The sequence below is a fragment of the Lepidochelys kempii genome, chromosome 9 (genome assembly GCF_965140265.1).
Source record: "Lepidochelys kempii isolate rLepKem1 chromosome 9, rLepKem1.hap2, whole genome shotgun sequence".
In the NCBI taxonomy this organism is placed as follows: Eukaryota; Metazoa; Chordata; order Testudines; family Cheloniidae; genus Lepidochelys; species Lepidochelys kempii.
The window spans coordinates 83,684,902-83,707,265 of NC_133264.1; the positions used below are offsets into that span (position 1 = coordinate 83,684,902).

Here is a 22,364-nt window from a genome sequence, read left to right on the forward strand (position 1 = left end):
GATCTGAGAACAGGACTGAGATACAAGTTAGCAGGGAGAACAAAAAAACATTCAAACTTACATTCCAGCAAACTTCATGAGCTTTTGGGGCTCAGCCTCAGGAATATGAATCTGGCCTTACCTTTGGATCTCCCAGCCGTTCCAGATATTTTTCAAATGATCCTTCCACATACTTTAAAAAAAAAAAAAAAAGGAAAAAGAAAAAAGATATAATTGATTTAATCAGCTGCATATCATTACTAAATCTGCTGGAAACATTTAGAGTCAGAATTTGCACTTTGTATTTAAAACGTTTAGAGGAAAACTGAAAATATTTTTCTTATTTGTATTACTCTAGTGCCTAGGAACCAAGTCACGGATCAGGACCCCATTGTGCTAGGCGATGTACAAACAGCTGATCCCTGCTCCAAGGAGCTTACAATCTAAGTATAAGACAACAGATGGATAGAGACAATTGGGGCAGGGAGGAGTACAAGGAAACAATGAGATGATATTGGTCAGCATATAGGCAGTGGTTTTAGGCCAACAGCCTTCGAGTTCATAAGGCAAGTAAGTAGCCTTCCTGATCATGAATGATTTCTCCCTCTCCCCCACATTTAGGAACAATTGCATATGTATGTGCTTAGTAAAGGAGGTAACTTCTTGCTGAAAAGCTATTTTATCTATATGCACTAGATTGAACAGAAGAAAAAAAATCACAAAGTCAGAATTATAGCAGTGTTTCCTCAAACATATTAAGGTAGCACATGGGAATGTCTTGTGTCAAACATGAGGTCTGGAAGGTCCAGATATCTCGTGCACGTGCCAAACTAAATGTACAATTTGGTTATATCTGGGTCTAATACTTCGGTCTGAAAATTTTAACAATTTGCCCCACCTGCTTGCATTCAGTGCATTGCAGAAGTGACTTTTCAAGCACATTTGTTTTTAAATTGCAGGGTAACAATTTTAGCTATTATCAAATTTTATATCTACTCCTCCAGTTGAAAAGGGATAGCTTAAGGTTGGGAAAGGTAGATATCCTAAAATACACAAGTGCAAATACTAGCATTGCTCACCCCAGCCCTTCCTCCAGAGGCCAATATCTTAAATGCCACGTAGTTTACTGTGTCCTTCTTTTATTGGATAAGGCAAAGATCTTGGCTGCTCTGTATGGAAGTTAAAATACCACAGCAATAATTGTGAGTAGGAACTCGTGCAAGTGCCTGTCACCAAAATGTCTTATCTCACTATTATGCAGCATGTTCTGAGCCAACTGGATGTCTCCCTCCACCGCAATGGTAGCTGCATTTAAGTGGGAGTATGAACACAGTGTACAAAGCACTTTAACACTTGATGTGAAAAAGACTGTAGAAAACTTACAGTATTATAATACTAAAAAGTTAGTTTATTGCTTTCAATATCTATTTGGTGGATAAAACATTTAGAATTGTTCCCTTAAGATGCAGGGAAAGCCATTTGTGAATTAGAGTTCAAATAGCCAGTAGAGTATTCAGAATGCTCTTCAGAACCAGGTTGTTTCAAAGCAGTCACAGGACCTGTCTATACTGGTAAGTTTACCTGTTGCCACTGATCCATCAGCAGCAACAAGTACATTTCCTAATATTCAGCAGTATTGTAACAAACCGAGGCTAGGTATATAAAGACACCACAGTTGTCGGCAGGGATTTAATTTGTGATCTTCTGAATGAAAACCACAGACCTCTACCACTTCAGTTAAAGCAGAGTCTTCACTGGGTGAAAATAGCAGGCTCCTACAGTTGTTGAAGTCATCCACTGAAAGCGTACAGTGACATTAAAGCACGTATAACACCATGGTTAAAGAGCTATGCTGTATTCCACTGTCCTTAGAGGTGCATGTTTTACTTCAAAGTGTAGTTTCCTCACACACAAGAAGTTTCAGTTTCACAAAGATAGCTTATTAAATGTCTATACAGTACTATAATCAGTTACTTAAAATGAGAGATCAGATGTTTAGAATAAACGTATATTACCTTTTACAAATAAAAATGTTGTGCCATATAAATATATTTCCAAGGTTTAGAAACAAAATCTAAGGTTGACTAGAAACTAATGGACAGCATACAGAGTAAGGCAAACGAGCAAGCCTTTTACCCTGAACTTCTCATCTCGCTTAGTACTAGTTTAAACCCGGGCTTGGTCAAAACTTAACAAAACAAAGTACAGGGAGATGTAGGTTTTCAGTGCAGAGATCTACATAACTGTTTATGTATAAACACCCCCATTATTTCCACACACACAAAACTTTGCATATCATAAATACACTAGTCTACTTACAGACTCAAAGTTATGCTGGTTTTCCCTCATAAACAAAACACAAGCCTTCCTGACTTCCGTATGATGAATCTGACAAGAAAACAGCTAGAAAATAAAAAAGGTGTTTTAAAAGGCACTGAAATGAAAGGTTTTCAGCTAATTTTAAATTACACTTTGCACTAAGGCTCCCTTTACATATAGTTTACATCAGTGGTTCTCAACCAGGGGTCCAGGGTCCCTGGGGGACCGTGAGAAGGTTTCAGGGGGGTCCTCCAAGCAGAGCCAGCGTTAGATTCGCTGGGGCCCAGGGCAGAAAGCTGAAGCCCCACTGCCTGGGACTGAAGCCCAGGGCCCTGAGCTCTGCCACCTGGGGCTGAAGCCAAAGCGTGAACAACTTAGCTTTGCGGGGGCTCTACAGCAGGGAGCCCCAGGTAAGTGTCCTGTACAGGTGGGCAGTGGAGTTTTTATATCATGTGTGGGGGGGGAAGCCTCTGAAATTAAAAGGTTGAGAACCTCGATTTACATTACAAGGTGAATATATTATAAGCATGTTACAGACCTGAACAACATATACTATAGGTAATTATAAGCACACCATTAGGTGATAGACAGTTGTAATCAACCTATAGGCCCATTGGACTAACAGTCTATAGAAAGCGACTAATCGTTTAATAAAACCCTTTATAAGTTACTCATAAAGAGAGCCTCAATATAGAGCATGATCTTTTTGGGTTGCACATCTGTGCCTTACGTTATTTGCCCCCGCATTTTTAAGCGGAAGAATTTGAAGATGCTAAAGGAAAATAAATGGATTGTTGATTAGGTAACCACTGGTAGAAGATTAGTCCAAAGGAGAACCCCAAAAGAAAAGAAGTCAAACCCCACTTACAAGCGCAGCTGGCTCTTTTTAGGAGAGAAGGGGCTAGAATCTGGGGGAAGGGAGAAGAGAAGGTCTCTCCCCAAAGGCATGAGTTGTATTGAACTCCAGCTAGCAGAGCTAGGATGTGGTGGGGAAAGGACCACCCAGGTCTGGCCTATGAGGGGAACGAGCCTTGAGGGGCAGCCACCCTGGGTGGGAAGGAAACTCCTTTTACCTGCTCGGAAATAGCCCGAAAGAGACAAGAGGCGTCTTTAGCAGTGAGCTTGCGGTACAGCCCCAGGCTGGCCAGATACTCATCCATGGTGACCTCGCTGAGGGATTTCTGGCCGAAGTATTTCTTCCAGCCTTTCTGCATCTTCCGACCGGGGGCGGGTTCGGGGGGGGGGGGTGGGGGTGGAAAGGAGGGAGGGGTAACTCCTACTTCTGCGAGGCAAGAGCCCCCGGGTCCAGCCTGAGGACTAGGAGCAGGCACCAGGCTGGTGGGAGGACAGCTGCATTGTGGCCCCGGGGGCTTTGGAGCCGTGGGGCTGGGGGGAGGGGAGGAGGGGCTCGCTGGGGAGGCTGCAGGGGAGACGGCGGTGGGGCGGGGATGCGCTGAGTGGGGAGGGGGAGCGCCGCTGAGCGCAGCCGCCTCCCGGGCGCACGGGGCTGCGCGTGGCGTCGCTCGCTGGGAGCCCAGCTGCAGGCAATGAGCCCGGGCTGCCCATGCTTCCGCGCCTCTTCTGGTGATCGGCCCTGGTCTCGTGCCTCATATAGCCAAGCGAGCCGGCCCTGGGGAATCAATCGGTGCCTGAAGCCCCAAGGAGCAAAGTGTAAAAGTTACAGAACAGGCGTCCCGAAGTGTCCGGGCCTGGGGACTGCTCCCTTCTCCTCTTCCCCGTGGGGCTACGACAGACACAACATCCCAAGGGAGGGAGAGCAATCACAAGTGTTTAACAACCGAACTAGCCCCCCAGGGCAGGCTTAGAATCCACAGCCCCACAAAGACTCGCTGTTGATTCTGGCTGGTGGTCCTGGGTCGCCTTAAATGTGTTTCCATATAGCTGTTTCTGCTCCAAGGGTTGTTATTAGTAGCGAGTGAAGTATTATTTTATATGCCTCTCATAGAAGATAATTTTGGACTGATTTGCTTATGTGGTCTAGCTTGTCTGTTGTAATGCATCAAAATGTAATAGTTTAAAATACAGAGAAAGTTAAAAACTTTATTTCCTTAGAATGCCACTCTTAGTTGCTCTAGTTTGCTTTTCACTGGTTATATTACCCTTTGTGTGTCCTTCTCCCTCCCCTCCCCCCCTTTTATATTCAGATTTGGGTGGTTTCTTAGCAGGTGTAAAGGCTTTTCTACTCCTTTTCAAAAACAGGTGCCTAATACACAGAGCTGGTGACAATTAAGTTCTAATGAACCAATGAGGCATCAGAGAGGAGAACATGAACATTTATGTGTTTTACTAGAGTCCTTTAGATGTAGTGTAAGTTAGTAATAAACATTTGTCTTTCTTGTTTTCTATTTGTAAGCCCCAATCCTGCAAATCATTGAGCTCAGTGGGACTGTTCCCATGTAAAATTACTCATATGCAGGTTCAGAGTCCATGTGTGTATCTGTTTTTTTTCCCCCTGTAAAATTGATTGTTCTTTGACTAAAAGATCAATAAAATACTGACAACAGATGCTCTCTAGTTCTTCATCCCACCCTAGGAAGAGAAGGGATTTCTTGTTAGGCTGAGTTCATATTATTTAGAGCTTTTTTTCTGCTGTGCTTATATATGACTATAAATAGCATGTTGCAAATTAGGGGTTAATTCCTTTGGTCCCTACTGCAGCCAAAACTGCTAAGTAGTTTCATAGGGACTCTAGGCCCAACTCCTGCAATACCTAGTTCACAAAGTGGTAAATATTAACCAAGCCGTGTTGTCTTTGCCAACTTAGAAAGTGAAAATCTCAGTGAGGAAAATTTGGGGGATTAGAAAAATTAATTTGTGCTATTGGACAGCAGATAAACTGTTTATGAAGACAGCTGTCATTTGTGTTTCTCAGGTGTTACTAAGGGGTGTAATTAGACATCAAACATGTACATGCAGAACTTTAAAAAAAAACGTATTTTAGGCAAAACACTATTTAAAGGAGTGACATTTAATACCAATTGCACAATTACATGATTATTTAGTAGTAGAAACAAAATATTCTATGTGAATATTGTCAAGGCTCACAACTCTTCCAATTAAACCTGCCCCATTTTTTAAGTATCTGCTTGACATTTACAGGACAAAATACTGGTAGAGTAGTATCGTGTAATTGATGGGTGGTATTACCAATCCCTCTCCCCTACCTTTGGGGAAAAACCCTCTCAAAGCCCTCTTGCTGGCATTTTTGTCTTTCTTACTCTCTTTTTCCATGCTCCTGTAAGTGCCTATGGCGAGAGTGCTGACGACTTCTATTTATTTGCAGAACAAATACTGCAGGGGCAGTGGAAGTGCAAACCTCACACCACACTAACAATGTACCTTCACCAGATGGAACGTTAATCTGCATACCTATTCTATCCTTGGTCTCCCTGTTGATACTACCAATTTGAATGAGATTTTTAATATGTTCTATGAGGGCCCCTCTTCCTGTTGTGGACTAAAACACCCCTTTGCAATGGAGACATCTCAGGAAGAGTGAGATTCATTCAGTTCTTCTTCACACAGTGCAGTCAACTTGTGGAACTCCTTGCCTGAGGAGGTTGTGAAGGCTAGGACTATAACAGGGTTTAAAAGAGAACTAGATAAATTCATGGAGGTTAAGTCCATTAATGGCCATTAGCCAGGATGGGTAAGGAATGGTGTCCCTAGCCTCTGTTTGTCAGAGGATGGAGATGGATGGCAGGAGAGAGATCACTTGATCTTTACCTGTTAGGTTCACACCCTCTGGGACACCTGGCATTGGCCACTGTTGGCAGATAGGATACTGGGCTGGATGAACCTTCGATCTGACACAGTATGGTCATTCTTATTCTTATGTTCTTATTTGAAGAGAAAGGGTAGAGTAGGAACTGTAATAGTTTTGCTGACTGATGACTGTTAGATGGGCTGATTTTGCCAGCTATTCCACAGAGGCATACGGAGCTAGCCCCCTGGGAGCAGCTTGCAGGATGGAATCTTGGTTTGGTTATTTTCTTTGTAATTATTTTTGTATTGTGCTTTTAATTGTTGTCACGGTCACCTGGAGCCTGGATGGGCACGCTTTTATTTTGCTGGTTTTGTTTTTCTTTAAATTAAAGTAAATAATTTCAAATAACCCTCTTTGAAACTTTTGTTTACTATTGATTTGGGCTGGATTTGAACTGGCAAAGTAAATGCACTTCCAGAGCCCACAAGTCATATGATTCCCCCTAAATGTAGAGGCCTCTGACGGTTTACTAGAAAACAGGACAAAAAGATGACCAGAATACTACAACGAGAAAACAAACCAGTCCTTTTACCTAAAAAAATGAAAAACATTAATATTACTGTAAAAACTTATCAAAGACTGTTCCTTTAACTAAAAATGATGAAAATGCTATGTCCTGGAATGGAAATACTAGTGCTTAGAAATGGCTAGAGTGTCTGATTAATAAAAGAGAAATGGCGACTCGTACAGAGATTCATATAATAGGAAATCAGAAGGTTACAGGTGTTTATTTGATCCAGGATGAAATACGAACAGTGTCCGAGCAGTCAAAGACCTGAACAATTTTTGGGGAATAGGTACTGAAAACATTGTAAAGCACATAATTTCATTTTCTATAAAGTGTTAATAATCTGAAATCTTTTCCGTCTCCATCCCAACCTAAAGCTCAGGTCAGAGCAAGGAGGATAATATCTGAGATATTAGAATGATATACAAACAGTATTTTTCTTTTTCATGACATTTGAACAATTAAGTAATAACTAGAGCTAGTCTGGAGTTTTCCAACTGAATATTTTTCACGAAACTCTGTGGGAAAGGGTTGGTATTGACAAATTTCCCAATTTGAATTTTTTATTTTAAAAAATGTTTTGAAATGGTCAAAATGTTGTTTCAAGATTTTCAAAACAAAAAGTTTCATTTTTGGTTTGAAACAACTTTTTGTTTTGAAAATTTCTGTTAATTTATAATCTCCAAAAAGAAAGGCTAAAAAAGGTTGAAATAAAAATACAAAGTTTTGGAATTATCAAAAGGAAACATTTCATTTTACCTAATCCAAAAAAACCCAATTCAGGTTCAGTTCATAAAAATATGAGATTTATAATTTGTCACTATTTGTGGTAGGATAAATTTCAAAATCATTAAAACTTTCATGGGATAGGAAAACCATTTTCCACCTAGCTCTAAAAATAAGATAGCCTACTTCATGTGTCTACCCCTACCAGCTGGCCACAGTGACTGTACAGTCTGTTAACTTCTAACCCAGGTTTTCACTGCAGTTAACAAATCAAATTAGTCTAACTCAGATGAGAGCAGTCAAACTATGAAATAACATTCAGATTGTAGTGATTGGATTGCCCGCTGAGTTGTGTTCACTTGAACTCTAGATTATAACCCTTGACAGGCCAGCCAAATCAAGTTAAAGAACTACCATGCTTGAGTTCATAGTTTTTGTGTATGGATGGGATTTGATCTGGGGGCAACACTCAAGTTATAACGGAGGTTAACTCTGCAGTGAAGCCAAGTCCCTAGACTAAAGGCAGCCTGCCTTAGTACAAGTGATAGATTCTTTTAGTGCTGGGTTTGATCACATCTAACAATTTTGGTGTCTGGATATGTGACCAAGAGTTTAACACAACTGTTTAGCCCTGGTTAAAATTATTTTAAAATAGAGCTTATTTTAAATTAAACCTTTTTTTAAAAAAAACAACAAAGTGCTGTTCTCTCTCCATAGACATTAAAGAACCAATCACACTACTTGAAATAATAGTGATTTTTCCTGGTGTGCTTGGACTAAAATTTCCATCCACAGCTGTTGTGCACTGTGTGGTATACTAGTTGGTTATCACACTCCCACCTTCGAGGATGCTGCATTTCATTGGTGCTATGTGTGCATATGTATACATATATACTGAGCCTCTCAAAACAATGTTTTCTTTATTTGATATAGGTGTCCTTTCTGTTCTCAGTTAGGTGAAATTATTGGCACTTTTACATTTCAACCTGCATGAACTCTGACACGGACTTGCAGCTATATAAATAAATCAAACCTGGAGTCCGAAAAATATTTAGCCTATGTCTGGAGTAGAAAAACAGGAGTTTAGGATTGACCATGACCACCTAACACATATAAGCAGACCTTGCCCTGTCTACACTAGGTGAAAACTCCTGTATAATATTGTATTTTTAAAAATGTGTTTGTGAACATGATTTAAAACACAACCTATTCACCTTGCCTGGACAGGTCTACAATGTTGTAAGAACCTCCGATTGAATAGTCTATATTTTCCAAAATTCTGCCAAACAAAAGTGTATTTAACCAATAATAAGTTCTGTTTGTTGTGTGAATGTTTATTAATACCCACACCGCAAACATAATACATATAAACTAGGGCAGTCAATTAATCAGTTAACTCACGTGATTAACTCAAAAGGATTAATCATGATTAATCACACTTATAACAATAAAATACCAATTGAAATTTATTAAATATTTTGGATGCTTTTCTACATTTTCGATATTGATTTCAATTACAACACAGAATACAAAATGCACAGTGCTCACTTTATATTATTATTTTTGATTACAAATATATGCACTGTAAAAATGATAAGCAAAAGAAATAGTATTTTTCAGTTCACCTCATACAAGTACTGTAGTGCAATCTATCGTGAAACTGTAACTTGCAAATGCAGATTTTTTTGGTTACATAACTGCACTCAAAAACAAAACAGTGTAAAACTTTAGAACCTACAAGTCCACTCAGTCCTCCTACTTATTCCACCAATCGCTAAGACAAACAAGTTTGTTTACCTTGATAGGAAATACTGCTGCCTGCTTCTTATTTACAGTGTCACCTGCAAGTGAGAATAGGCGTTCGCATGGCACTTTTGTAGCTGGCGTTGCAACGTATTTACATGTCAGATATGCTAAACATTTGTATGCCCCTTCATGCTTCAGCCACCCTTGCAGAGGACATGCTTCCATGCCGATGATGCTCGCTAAAAAAATAATGCATCAATTAAATTTGTGACTGTACACTTTTGGGGGAGAATTGAATGTCTCCTGCTCTGTTTTACCTGCATTCTGCATATATTTCATGTTATAGCAGTCAGGGATGATGACCTAGCACATGTTCGTTATAAGAACACTTTCAGAGCAGATCTGACAAAACGCAAAGAAGGTACCGATGTGAGATTTCTAAAAATAGCTACAGCAGTCGACCCAATGTTTAGAATCTGGAGTGCTGTCCAAAATCTGAGAGGCACGAGGTGTGGAGCATGCTTTTAGAAGTCTTAAAAGAGCAACACTCTGATGCGGAAAATATAGAACCCAAATCACCAAAAAAGAAAATCAATCTTCTGCTGGTGGCATGACTCAGATGATGAAAATGAACATGCGTCAATCCGCACTGCTTTGGATCGTTATCAAGCAGAACCCATCATCAGCATCGAAGCATGTCCTCTGGAATGGTGGTTGAAGCATGAAGGGATATATGACTCTTTAGCGCATCTGGCATGTAAATATCTTGCAACTCCAGCTACTACAGTGCCATGTGAACGCCTGTTCTCACTTTCAGATGACACTGTAAACAAGAAGCAGGCAGCATTATCTTCTGCAAATTGTAACCAATCTTGTTTGTCTGAGTGATTGGCTGACCAAGAAGTAGGATTGAGTGGACTTGTAGGCTCTAAAGTTTTACGTTTGAGGGCAGGCTTTTTTGTACATAATTCTACATTTGTAAATTCAACTTTCATGATAAAGAGATTGCACTACAGTACTTGTATGAGGTGAATTGAAAAATACAATTTTTGTTTTTTACAGTGCAAATATTTATAATAAAAAATATAAAGTGAGCACTATACACTTTGTATTCTGTGTTGTAACTGAAATTAATATATATGAAAATTTAGTAAACATCCAAAAATATTTAAAACAAATGGTATTCTATTATTGTTTAACAGCGTGATTAATTTTTTTTAATCGCTTGACAGCCCTAATACAAACCTTACTTTACTGTATTTATTCACAAAAATTTACATCACAGACTCCTTGCCTTGCTTTTCTGATGCTATGACATGTAAAAAAAACCTCTCTGTTGAAATAAAGATATTAGCAGAAGACACATAATTGAAATAAAGAAATCTGAAATCTGTTGCAGAGAGTGTGTTCATACTTTTTTTAGGAAATTATAAAGTTGAGCCAATTTTCCTCTTTTCAGCTCTTAAGATGCCAAACAAAGTTTCTGTTCCGCTCTGTCCCTTTCACATATTTGTTGCATGTCCAAAATCACACAGCTAAATTTGGGAAAAAATATCAAAACAAATTATAAACTTTTAGGAGGCAGGGGCTGTCTTTTTATTAAGTATGTATGCTGCCTAGCTCAATAAGCATTCATGAAATAAAATTAATTTGTTTCCATCGTTTGTGGTCACATGTACTGTGACATTTGGAACCGCATCACTATCAGCTTTCAAATACAAACATTTAAAGAACATTTAGAGGAAGAGCACTTTAATTTAGACTTAGCTTGTATCCTACTTACAGGGATCAGAACCACACTAAAACATGGTTGTTGATATGGGTGTAACTAGAAGGGTGTGAGTCGGTGTGGACAGGGATTTTTTTTCCTCCTGAAAATTGTGCTAGCAAATTTTGTTGAAGACTAACTTTTTAGCAGTGTACCACTATGTTTGACTGTTTGCATAAAACAAAACTCAACCACACTGCAGTGATCTGGGAGAAGCAGTCAGAACTTCAATAACAGCTATGTATCAACATAAGTGTAACTAGTACAGGTCTGTTCCAAGTGTGGACCAGGCTATATTACAAAAGAAGCTGCTGTGGTGGAGGACCTGGTTTCACATTAATTTCCAATATGGTTAAAACACTATGTGGCCTTATAGATGGGATCAGACGATGCTGTTAGTACCTGACAGGGATTGGGGCTTTACCAAACTGTAGAATGGATTTAGTAATAGTTTTATTCACTTCACTACAACCAAAAGCTTGTTCTAAAAATAGCTTCTTTGGTTGGTTTTAGGACTGCATCTTCCTCCCCAGTTTTGTTCACTTCAGTAGGCTCCAAAACTGATTACACAGATCTTAATTATGTCATCTGACTTAAGCATTCAAGGTCAGCATCTGTATTAGAGTATTAATGGAAATCAGCCAAGGACATAAGTCTCTCCAAGTTCAGCTGAAAAGTCCTCCAAGATAAGTCTGTGATTTCCTTGATGGCAGCTGCAAAACCAGTTTTTTGGTTACAACTGACAAAGTTGTTACCTCCAGCCTGGTACTGCGCAACATAAACAGCATCCAAAACATCAAGATCTTTAGTGAACTTTCTCACATTTGCTGTGCCACCATCAGTTTGCATGAAGAATTTATGCACCATGATCTTTCTATAATGGAGCTTTAAATTGTGAATGACCCCTTCAACCATAGTCTGGTGTAGAGAAATTGTACTGGGCAGCAGAAAATTCAGTTTCACATTTGTAAATTCTGGAGTAGGGTGGGCTGAACAATTGAGAATCACTGCAATTTTCCTTTTCTTTTTCCCCATCTCTTTGTCAATGTTCATAAGCCATTCAGTGAATCTGATGGCAATCATTCATGCATTCCTGTTTGTTTTATAGATCATAGACAGGGAGGGGACACCAGGAAAACAACATGGCATTTTCCGGTTTTCAATCAGAAGAATTTTCATTTTATCTTTGCCAGTTTGGCTTGGACACAGAAGAACAGTGACTCTTTCCTTTGCTATTTGGCTGCTAATGATGACTTTTTAAAGGCCAGAATTTGGCCAAGATTGAGGGAAAGACATCTGTTGTCCAGTGCTTGAGTTGAGATACCAGTATCTCTCTCAACATGGCTCCATTTAAATGCAATGGTAGTTCATGCTTTCCGCCAGCAAAGCCACCTGTTGACTGGTTCAAAATTTTCAAGTCCCATTTCTGTTGCAATGTTTTGTGCTTTCCTGATCAGTAACTCACCTGTAATTGATATGTTCTGATGATGTGTATGAACAAACCAGTGCAGAAGTGCCTCCTCTACCCCCTTCTTTTTCTCCACCTGTTGCCATTTTTGATTGTAGTTTGAACCACTGTGCTACTCGTTTAGGATCTCTCTCTTTTTCTTTAAGATCTTACTCACAGTTGAGACCGAAAACGGCAAGAAAACATCTTTTTGTCTGTTAGCTGGATTTGCCATCTGCTTTATCAGCTGGACTTGTCTGCAAGAGTCAAGTTGTGGGTCTTTAGTTTCTGGCTCTCCTTGACTCTTTCTAGATAAGTCCTTTAGATATAGTTGTCAAACAAAAAATAACCCTATACCTCTACTGACACTGTGTTAACTGAAGCATGAAGCCAGTAGATTTTAAATTGGCATTAAATGGGAAAATATTTAATGTCAGCTGAAATTGAACAGGCATATTTACGTTCAGTTGATACAAAAAGTGTTGGTCCCAATAAGTAGATTTTCCTATTAAGGAAGTGACATTAGAAGAATTTGACCACATACTAACATTTTCATTTTTCTGGATTAGTTATTCAAATCCAATAACTCTATCCAAGAATGCAGCAAACTTTTCTGGCTGTCCAGGAGGAAAGGGTTTCAGTGTTGACAAATTGATTGACTTCAATGACTCCAAAAGGGTGCTATAAAAACAAAGCAAAAACAAAGGCAACATGAACGATTAAATACTACACATGGGGGTATTTTGTCTTTCACTATTTTTCTAATCTAGCCTTGAAGCATGCATGCACATGATTCCCTTTGGCATTAGATTAGCAACAAGAACACACATTAGAGGGAAAAGAGACACCACAGGTAGAAAGAGAATTAGCGTCATGAAACTGATACTATTTCAGCACGACTACTCCTGGGGGAATTTTGCACACTGCATGTGGGGGCGGGGGGGCGGGCACACAATTCATAGCTTCCGCAGATTTCTTGGCTCCCATGCAGAAAAATGAGGGAAGCAAAGAAATCTGTGGGGAACACATTTCCCTTCCTTGGCAGCCCGGAGAACATCTGCTGGGAGCAGTGGACAGCAGAGAGCAGATCACCGAGGCGGGGTGGTCGAGGGGGGAAGGAAGGGAAGGGAAGGAAGGCTGGACGTGTCTGTGGAGAGACAGTAAGGTGGTGGGGCTGGCCGCCTGCCTGCATGCAAATGAGTGAGAGAGACTCACTCTGTCCCTCTCCTCGCTATTGCTGCATCCTGGGCATAGGACTGTGTGAAGCTGGCTCTGTGCCTGAGGCAGAGCAGAAATGTAACAACTAAACAGGTTTCAGAGTAGCAGCCTTGTTAGTCTGTATTCGCAAAAAGAAAAGGAGGACTTGTGGCACCTTAGAGACTAAAAATTTATTTGAGCATAAGCTTTCGTGAGCTACAGCTCACTTCATTGGATGCATTCAGTGGAAAATACAGTGGGGGAGATTTATATACATAGAGAACATGAAACAATGGGTGTTACCATACACACTGTAACTAGAGTGATCACTTAAGGTGAGCTATTACCAGCAGGAGAGCGGGGGGGGGGAGGAGGAGGGAAGGAGCCTTTTGTAGTGATAATCAAGGTGGGCCATTTCTAGCAGTTGACAAGAACGTCTGAGGAACGGTGGGGGACAAAGCCCCTTGCCAACTGTGTCCACATATCTATTCAGGGGACATCATCATAGGGCCTAATCACATCAGCCACACTATCAGAGGCTCGTTCACCTGCACATCTACCAATGTGATATATGCCCTCATGTGCCAGCAATGCCCTTCTGCCATGTACATTGGTCAAACTGGACAGTCTCTACATAAAACAATAAATGGACACAAATCAGATGTCACGAATTATAACATTCAAAAACCAGTTGGAGAACACTTCAATCTCTCTGGTCACTCGATTACAGACCTAAAAGTCTTCAACAAAAAAACTTCAAAAACAGACTCCAATGAGAGACTGCTGAATTGGAATCAATTTGCAAACTGGATACAATTAACTTAGGCTTGAATAGATACTGGGAGTGGATGGGTCATTACACGAAGTAAAACTATTTCCCCATGTTTATCCCCCTTCCCCTTCCTCAGACGTTCTTGTCAACTGCTGGAAATGGCCCACCTTGATTATCACTACAAAAGGTGCCCCCCCCCACCCCCGCTGGTAATAGCTCACCTTAAGTGATCACTCTGGTTACAGTGTGTATGGTAACACCCATTGTTTCATGTTCTCTGTGTATATAAATCTCCCCACTGTATTTTCCACTGAATGCATCTGATGAAGTGAGCTGTAGCTCACGAAAGCTTATGCTCAAATAAATTTGTTAGACTAAGGTGCCACAAGTCCTCCTTTTCTTTTAACTAAACAGGCAGGCTGCTAATGGTTCCATTGTTAGTTAATTGTTCCCATTTTCCTCAATTAAGGCTCCTTTACCTTGCCATAGTGGTATAAAAGGAGCCTTATTGTAAATGACAGTAAGGGAATCCTCAGCTAGGAAGGTCTGTATGGGCTTTCTCGCTTTTTCTTCTGTGCCAGAGAGGCACAATGGGGTCAGATTACAGCTCAGGATCTATTTTAATTATCCATTTAAAATAAATGCAGGACAATGACTAACAAAACTGTATGACTTTCATGTGTGAAACTCTGAGTGATTTAAAGCGGCAGTCTACTTTACAGTACACCAAACACCAAAATAAAAGTAATGTAATCTAAATGAAAATCCAGGATTATAACTGGAATGCAGGGTCTTGGTTACCAAGAATTCATAACATAAATTTCATGTGTTTAGAAAATGCTGAACAATTATTTTGATTTTTTTTCTATGGTATAAATAAAGTACCAAAATAAATGAAACTGGTGTGATTATATTGCATTATTTTGACAAATAAAATATCCAGAATTTTGGATTTTTTGTTACAGAATTCCCCCAGGAGTAACATGACTAATGGTTTTTCCTTTCAATGTGGAGCCAGATTCAGAGTGGGTTAGGTGCTGTCCTTCAGATCCCTTCTCAAAATTCTTCTTCCACTAAATGTTTTCACTTGGTTATTTTTGTGTCTCATGATAGCAGTTTTAAATTTAGCAAAACATAAGAAATTACCATGATAATCCAATGTTCCCAAACATGAATCATAAAACACATAACATGTACCCTAAAGCTTTCCCACTGTCCCTTCTTAATTTTTCCTGAATGATTTTTCACTTATGAAGGACAATAATATTCATTGTGTTATCTGTGTTTATATTAAGTTTAAGATTCTTGAGAGGGAACTTCATCTTATTTTATTCATTAATAGTACCGTGCACATATAAGTAATAAGATTACTTACATTTAAGACACTTGTGAATGCATTTCACATTATCCAATCTGTATCCTGTTTTTACCTTCCTAAGATCTCCTGACTACAGACATCCACACAGAGTCTTGACCAGGTGTTAGAATTAAGTTGACAGCAGGAGCAATCAGTGTGCAAGACAAGAGAGCTTGTGTCAGATCTAAATGATTATTCCACAACTCTGCCTCTGGGTAGGATAGTGGTTGATCAACCCAAATTTCTGATGTTGTTTTAAGGTTGTATTAAACATGAAGGCCTAAATAATTTCAAACAGTAGCTTCTGAAGAGACAGGGCCTTTTATTAATTTACCTTACTATCATAAATATAAAGGGAAGGGTAAACCCCTTTGAAATCCCTCCTGGCCAGGGGAAAGCTCCTCTCACCTGTAAAGGGTTAAGAAGCTAAAGGTAACCTCGCTGGCACCTGACCAAAATGACCAATGAGGAGACAAGATACTTTCAAAAGCTGGGAGGAGGGAGAGAGACAAAGGGTCTGTGTGTCTGTCTATATTCTGTCTTTGCTGGGGATAGACCAGGAATGGAGTCTTAGAACTTTTAGTAAGTAATCTAGCTAGGTATGGGTTAGATTATGATTTCTTTAAATGGCTGAGAAAAGAACTGTGCTGAATAGAATAACTATTTCTGTCTATCTTTTTTGTAACTTAAGGTTTTGCCTAGAGGGGTCTCTATGTTTTTGAATCTAATTACTCTGTAAGGTATCTACCATCCTGATTTTACAGGGGGGATTTCTTTATTTCTATTTACTTCTATTTTTATTAAAAGTCTTCTTGTAAGAAAACTGAATGCTTTTTCATTGTTCTCAGATCCAAGGGTTTGGGTCTGTGGTCACCTATGCAATTTGGTGAGGCTTTTTATCCAACATTTCCCAGGAAAGGGGGGTGCAAGTGTTGGGAGGATTATTCATTGCCCTTAAGATCCAAGGGTCTGGGTCTGTAGTCACCTAGGCAAATTGGTCAGGCTTTTTACCAAACCTGGTCTAGGAAGTGGGGTGCAAGGTTTTTGGGAAGTATTTTGGGGGGGAAAGACGCATCCAAACAGCTCTTCCCCAGTAACCAGTATTAGTTTGGTGGTGGTAGCGGCCAATCCAAGGACAAAGGGTGGAATATTTTGTACCTTAAGGAAGTTTTGACCTAAGCTGGTAAAGATAAGCTTAGGAGGTTTTTCATGCAGGTCCCCACATCTGTACCCTAGAGTTCAGAGTGGGGGAGGAACCTTGACACTTACAAAGTATGTTACTTAGATCTATTGGCCAGTGCTGCTTTCTACCAACTTCAGAGGTTTGGATTTGTATGGGTGTTTTTTTTCCCCCTGAACAGTCTGAATAACTGCAACTCAAATGCCCTCACTTTTGCTCTGTTTAGAGTGTTTGTCATTTAATTGGAATCAGTAGTGCCCTATAAAATAACCTTGGAACCAGATTTTCAAGGATTTGGTGAAAGTAGCACCAAGCATAACTCTAGTAGTAATCTACCCTGGCAACAATATGTAGCAGTGGTAGACTAGCTCTGGAGGGATCAAGTTACTGTCTGTTTGCGGAAGAGTTACTGACTTTTGCCTTTGATGTACAGTTGCAGAGAAGAGATTCTCCCCTCCCATAAATCTGTGTGTTGTAAGTAATACTGTAAAATAAAACTGTAAAAACTATGCATAGCACAATGGGCTCCTAGGCCATGACTAGGGCTCCTATGCACTACCTTAACACTCATAATGATAATACTTGTTCAGTCAGGATGGCTGCTATCAATTTCTTCTAAGGGAACAAAGTGAGAACAGTTGGCTGTACCCCTAGAAAGAGGCACAAATGATATGAAAATATGTTCCATACCTACAAGTGCAGTAGAAGAGGTGTCCATCTTTGTATAGTTGCCTGGCTAATTCTAGCTGATGATTGTTCATCAGCTTTTCATTTACAACCACCAAGAGTGGTTTTCCTTTTTCCAGTGTCTCCAAACAAGTGCCTGCACCTACAGAAGAAACCAGTAATATGAACAGTATTTGCACATGTGCAGCCAAGTTTCACCTTACACTCTTGCAGTAAAAACCAATTAACCCTGAAGTATTTACTCACGCCAAACTCCTATTATACTGAATGATTCCACTGACATTTGGTTTGAATGGGAGTTTTGACAAAAAGGTTACAAAATTTAAACTGGTGACTGTCACGGAGCCATAGGATTGGTGCTGTGCCTCCAGCTTTGGAAAACTCTCTAGGAGGAACACCATCAGTGTGCCTGTGCCCCATTGGGTCTCACTCTTCCCGCACAGCGTCGGCCTTGGGACCTCACCACCTCCGTCGATTCGACCTCTGGGCTCCAGCTCTCCCGTTTCACGCGGTGAGCTCTGTTCAGTGAGTCCAAATGAGCTAGACTCCTTGTCATAAATATAAAGGGAAGGGTAAACCCCTTTGAAATCCCTCCTGGCCAGGGGAAAGCTCCTCTCACCTGTAAAGGGTTAAGAAGCTAAAGGTAACCTCACTGGCACCTGTCCAAAATGACCAATGAGACGACAAGATACTTTCAAAAGCTGGGAGGAGGGAGAGAAACAAAGGGTCTGTGTCTGTCTATATGCTGGTCTTTACCGGGGATAGACCAGGAATGGAGTCTTAGAACTTTTAGTAAGTAATCTAGCTAGGTATGTGTTAGATTATGATTTCTTTAAATGGCTGAGAAAAGAATTGTGCTGAATAGAATAACTATTTCTGTCTGTGTATCTTTTTTGTAACTTAAGGTTTTGCCTAGAGGGGTTCTCTATGTTTTTGAATCTAATTACCCTGTAAGATATCTACCATCCTGATTTTACAGGGGGGATTTCTTTATTTCTATTTACTTCTATTTTTTATTAAAAGTCTTCTTGTAAAAAACTGAATGCTTCTTCATTGTTCTCAGATCCAAGGGTTTGGGTCTGTGGTCACCTATGCAAATTGGTGAGGCTTTTTAACCAACATTTCCCAGGAAAGGGGGGGTGCAAGTGTTGGGAGGATTGTTCATTGTTCTTAAGATCCAAGGGTCTGGGTCTGTAGTCACCTAGGCAAATTGGTGAGGCTTTTTACCAAACCTTGTCCAGGAAGTGGGGTGCAAGGTTTTGGGAAGTATTTTGGGGGGAAGGACGCATCCAAACAGCTCTTCCCCAGTAACCAGTATTAGTTTGGTGGTGGTAGCGGCCAGTCCAAGGACAACGGGTGGAATATTTTGTACCTTGGGGAAGTTTTGACCTAAGCTGGTAAAGATAAGCTTAGGAGGTTTTTCATGCAGGTCCCCACATCTGTACCCTAGAGTTCAGAGTGGGGGAGGAACCTTGACACTCCTACTAGGGACTTGTCCACTCTTTGGGAATTAATGCACCTCACCAAGCATTTGCAGACACACTCAAACTGCATTGTCAAAACATTAGGGTTTATTAGTCAACTGGAATACAGCATAGGAAGTTTTTAGGGCAGCATAGGGAACTGAAGGTTAAACGATAGAGAATTCTGGCTAACTCCCAGAGTCCAGACCAGCTGTAGTGACCCACAGGGTTCAAGCTCTCTCTCTCTGACCTCCTTAGAGCTAGCCTACCTGGCAATGCTAAAGTGCTGCCCTGGCCGTGCTTTAACATGGCTTGTGCGGTCACAGCACAGCCCTGGGAGAGAGCTCTCCCAGTGCTCTAAAAAACCCACCGGCACGAGGGGCCCGGCTCCCAGTGTTGGTGCACTGTCTACACTGGCGCTTTACAGCGCTGAAACTTGCTGCGCTCAGTGGGGTGTCTTTTTCACACCCCTGAGCGAGAAAGATGCAGCACTGTAAATTGCCAGCGTAGACAAGCCCCCAGTCAGTTCCCAGGTGAGAGAGGTCTCCTTTCAGCCGCCAGTTCTTATCCCCCACCTCACGGCTTTGCCATCCTTTGTCCTTGAGCTGGTATGTTGCTGAGAGGTGCGGAAATCTCTCTCCTTCTGGGTCACTGGCTGCTAGTTGTCGCTATCCTGGTGACTGGATTTGCCACTATCGTCTCAAATCCTCCATTGACAGGAGGTCAGCCTCTGCCAGTCCTTTTCCAATACCCCTTGACGCTCAGACAGCGAGGTGACATTCATACGGATGCCCCTTAGCCTGCCCTGAGAGCAAACAGCCCTTTCCCACCCCTTGGGTAACAAGGCAGCATACAGGGGAAACCCGGGCACGCACCGGAGTCATGAAACGAGGACAGAAAATCCCCACTTCAGCACAGGGACAACGCTACAAGCTCTAAAACGTGCCAGTGGCCCCTCAGGCGATGCCAGTTTGCCTGGCCCCCGCCCTAGAGCAACGAAAGCGCCTCAGATCAGCGGGGCTGCCCTGCCCCGGCTCGCAGGAGGCAGGCTCTCGGCAGCCGCCCGCGGAGCTCACCTCCCTGCGCCAGGCGCCGCCGCCTTACCTGCGTGGCTGATCACCAGATCCGCCTTCTCAAGGTCCTCAGCCAGCGACTCCTTGAACCGGAACACGTCCAGTGTAAACGCCGCCGTGCGGAACGGGGCCGGGGCCGCCGCCCCTCTGCCAACCTGCAGGACGAGTCTGCCGTAGCCGAGGCTCCGCAAGACCTACAGCGGGTCGGGTGGGGGGCATGTTACCGCGGCGACGAGAGGGCTGGGGTGGGCCGCCCCGCGGGGCCAGCCCCGCTTCTCCCCTCGCGCGCGCGAGCCGGCTCCTGACGGGCGCGGCGCCGGCTGAGGGGAACCGACCGCCCCGCGCGGGAGCCAGCCCCGCGGCCCAGCAGACGCTCCCACCCCGCGGGCAGGGAGCAGCCGGGGCGGCTGGGGGCCTGCGGCGCGAGCGGGGGCCGGGGCGGGGCAGGCAGGCAGGAAGCCGGGAGCCGCGGCAGGCCCTGGGTTGCACTAGGCCCCGCCGCCTGTAGGAAGGGCGCCGCGGCCTCACCTGGAGCGTCTCCGGGGTGGTCACCGCGGCGATCAGCTCCTCGAAGCTGGTCGTCCCCACGGTGACAAAGGCCGATTTCATGGCCAGCCGCTTCGCCTGGGCCGGGCCGGGGGCGGCCAAGCGGCGTCTCTCCCGGACAGCCGGGATGCGAGCGGCCGCCAGGGGGCGCGCTCGGTTCAGCGAAGCCGGGCCTGTCCCGAGCGGCGAGCCCCACGCTGGGCGAGCGGCCCAGGGGGCAGCGTCACCCCAGTGACATATGGTGTGTGTGGGGGGGGTGTCTATCACACAAATGTTACCCACGGACAGACGCACCCACATGGCCCCCAGAGTAACCCCTGCCCATCCCCTGTGAACCCCGAAATAAAGGTAACCAAAGCAATCCTCAGCCTGCCCTCAGAGCCAGGTGTTCCTTTACTGCTAAGCACAAAGGTGCTATTTGGTGGTGTTTTTACCCAGCAGTGGGGAGATGCTTTCCCTCAGAGACAGGAGCTAGGCTGGGGCCTGGAGAACGGACAAGGAGCTAGCATGCAACGATCTAAGTTTACACCTAGTCTGCTATTTTCATTTTTGTTACTTATTTTTATCACAAGAATTCCTGACCAACTGTGGCTTACATAGCTTAGATAAAGAGCAGAGATTTTCCTCTATGCCATGCTCCAGTGCCCTCAATGTCAATGAAACAAACCACCCTGGAAAGACCAGAAATGGGGAATACCCACACATTCCCAAACAAAACTGTGGTTAATGGAGACCTGGCAAAGACTTATCTCTTCCTGTGTGCTTTAAGAGCCCAACTACACTCTTATACATGGTTTTCATTTTATACATGGTTTAATTTTAACTTTTCAAAGATTTTAGCAAACATCCAAAAATTTCACAAAATTAGTGTTTCCGATTCATTTCACTGTGCAGAAATGGGAGACAGAAACAAAGTCCAGACAACTCAAATTTGGATAATTAGCCTTCAGATAATCATGGTTTATTTGTAGGTGTTACTGCAGCACCTACCGCTGTGACATCTGGCATAATAACTGTAAAACCTACTCCTTTGCCATGATTAAAACACAGTCCATTTTTGCAACTTTTTTTGTCCCTGCAGAGTTAACTCAGGCTCTTAATCAGCTGTTGCCCATAATCTCGCCCTCAAGCCCTCCCTGCCACTGCTCCATCCATGCAGAACCCTCTGACCTGAGTTTAGTGATGCTTTAAACCCAGTTTAGCTGGGTGTTAGAGCTCAGGTGCCACTTTTACTCAGGCTGGTAACCCTCCCAGTTTATGATGCAGAAGTAGCCTACATCACCAAGTGCTAATAGACCTCCAATGCCTTCCCACAATACACTCCCCCCACCCCCACCCCTCCTTCCCATTGCCTAGAAGGACAGACAAGTTCTCTCACAATTTACTGGAAAGAGCAACTCAGCTTACTGCAGTACCAAGAACTATGGGATATGTCCCCCAAACTCCTGATGACCCATTGGTGAGTGCAGCACCAGTGAGGACACATTAGCTCAGGTATGTATGACTTCACTGTGTGGCTGCTCACATTTGAGTATATCTGCATGTTGCGCTGGGGGTGTGATTCCTAGCTTAAGGAGATGTACTTGTGCTAGCTCTCAGTGAACTAGTGTGCTAAGAACAGAACGTAGCCATAGGAGCATGAGCAGCAGGATGGGCTAGTCACCATAAGTACATACCTGGTTTCTCTGACAGGCATGGTTAGCCTTCATGCTGCCATAACTACACTCTTTAGTGCATTAGCTCGATCAGCACTAACACGAATATGTCTCCTCAAGCTGGAAATCACACCTCTAGCTTGAAGTATAGACA

General features: G+C 42.5%; 3 protein-coding genes across 11 annotated transcripts in view; 1 reads left to right on the plus strand and 2 right to left on the minus strand.

Annotated features, from left to right (window-relative positions):
- LOC140917741 (UDP-N-acetylglucosamine transferase subunit ALG13-like) overlaps positions 1-3,512 on the minus strand; it is a 39,577-nt gene extending 36,065 nt beyond the window's left edge. The window contains exons 1-3 of one of the 2 annotated variants that reach the window (XM_073361171.1): positions 3,372-3,512; positions 2,299-2,382; positions 122-172 (exon numbers count right to left, since the gene is read on the minus strand). In XM_073361171.1, coding sequence (XP_073217272.1) covers positions 122-172; positions 2,299-2,382; positions 3,372-3,512 — 276 coding nt within the window. The remainder of the gene's footprint in view (positions 1-121; positions 173-2,298; positions 2,383-3,371) is intronic. The other variant, XM_073361172.1, reaches the window with a different exon arrangement.
- A 7,288-nt stretch (positions 3,513-10,800) lies between these two features.
- On the minus strand, positions 10,801-20,713 carry LOC140917743 (UDP-N-acetylglucosamine transferase subunit ALG13-like). 3 transcript variants are annotated; one of them, XR_012160966.1, is made up of 5 exons: positions 20,538-20,713; positions 20,041-20,203; positions 17,477-17,615; positions 15,625-15,718; positions 12,871-12,961 (listed from the first exon to the last, which is right to left on the minus strand). XR_012160966.1 is itself a non-coding variant. In XM_073361182.1 (4 exons), exons 1-4 carry the CDS (start codon positions 20,616-20,618, stop codon positions 12,850-12,852), a joined length of 495 nt encoding a protein of 164 aa, XP_073217283.1. In that variant the 5' UTR covers positions 20,619-20,709; the 3' UTR covers positions 10,801-12,849. The 3 variants fall into 3 exon arrangements, 2 of the variants coding, with proteins under 2 accessions (XP_073217283.1, XP_073217284.1); XM_073361182.1 differs by lacking the exon at positions 15,625-15,718 and having other exon boundaries at positions 10,801-12,961; positions 20,538-20,709; XM_073361183.1 differs by lacking the exon at positions 15,625-15,718 and having other exon boundaries at positions 12,856-12,961; positions 17,481-17,615; positions 20,538-20,712.
- DCX (doublecortin) overlaps positions 20,477-22,364 on the plus strand; it is a 195,676-nt gene continuing 193,788 nt past the window's right edge. For 5 of the 6 annotated variants that reach the window (XM_073361173.1, XM_073361177.1, XM_073361175.1 and 2 more), the window contains exon 1: positions 20,478-22,049. The gene's annotated coding sequence lies outside the window, so the exon portion shown is untranslated. Of the gene's footprint in view, positions 22,050-22,364 lie in introns of all 6 variants that reach the window. The other variant, XM_073361180.1, reaches the window with a different exon arrangement.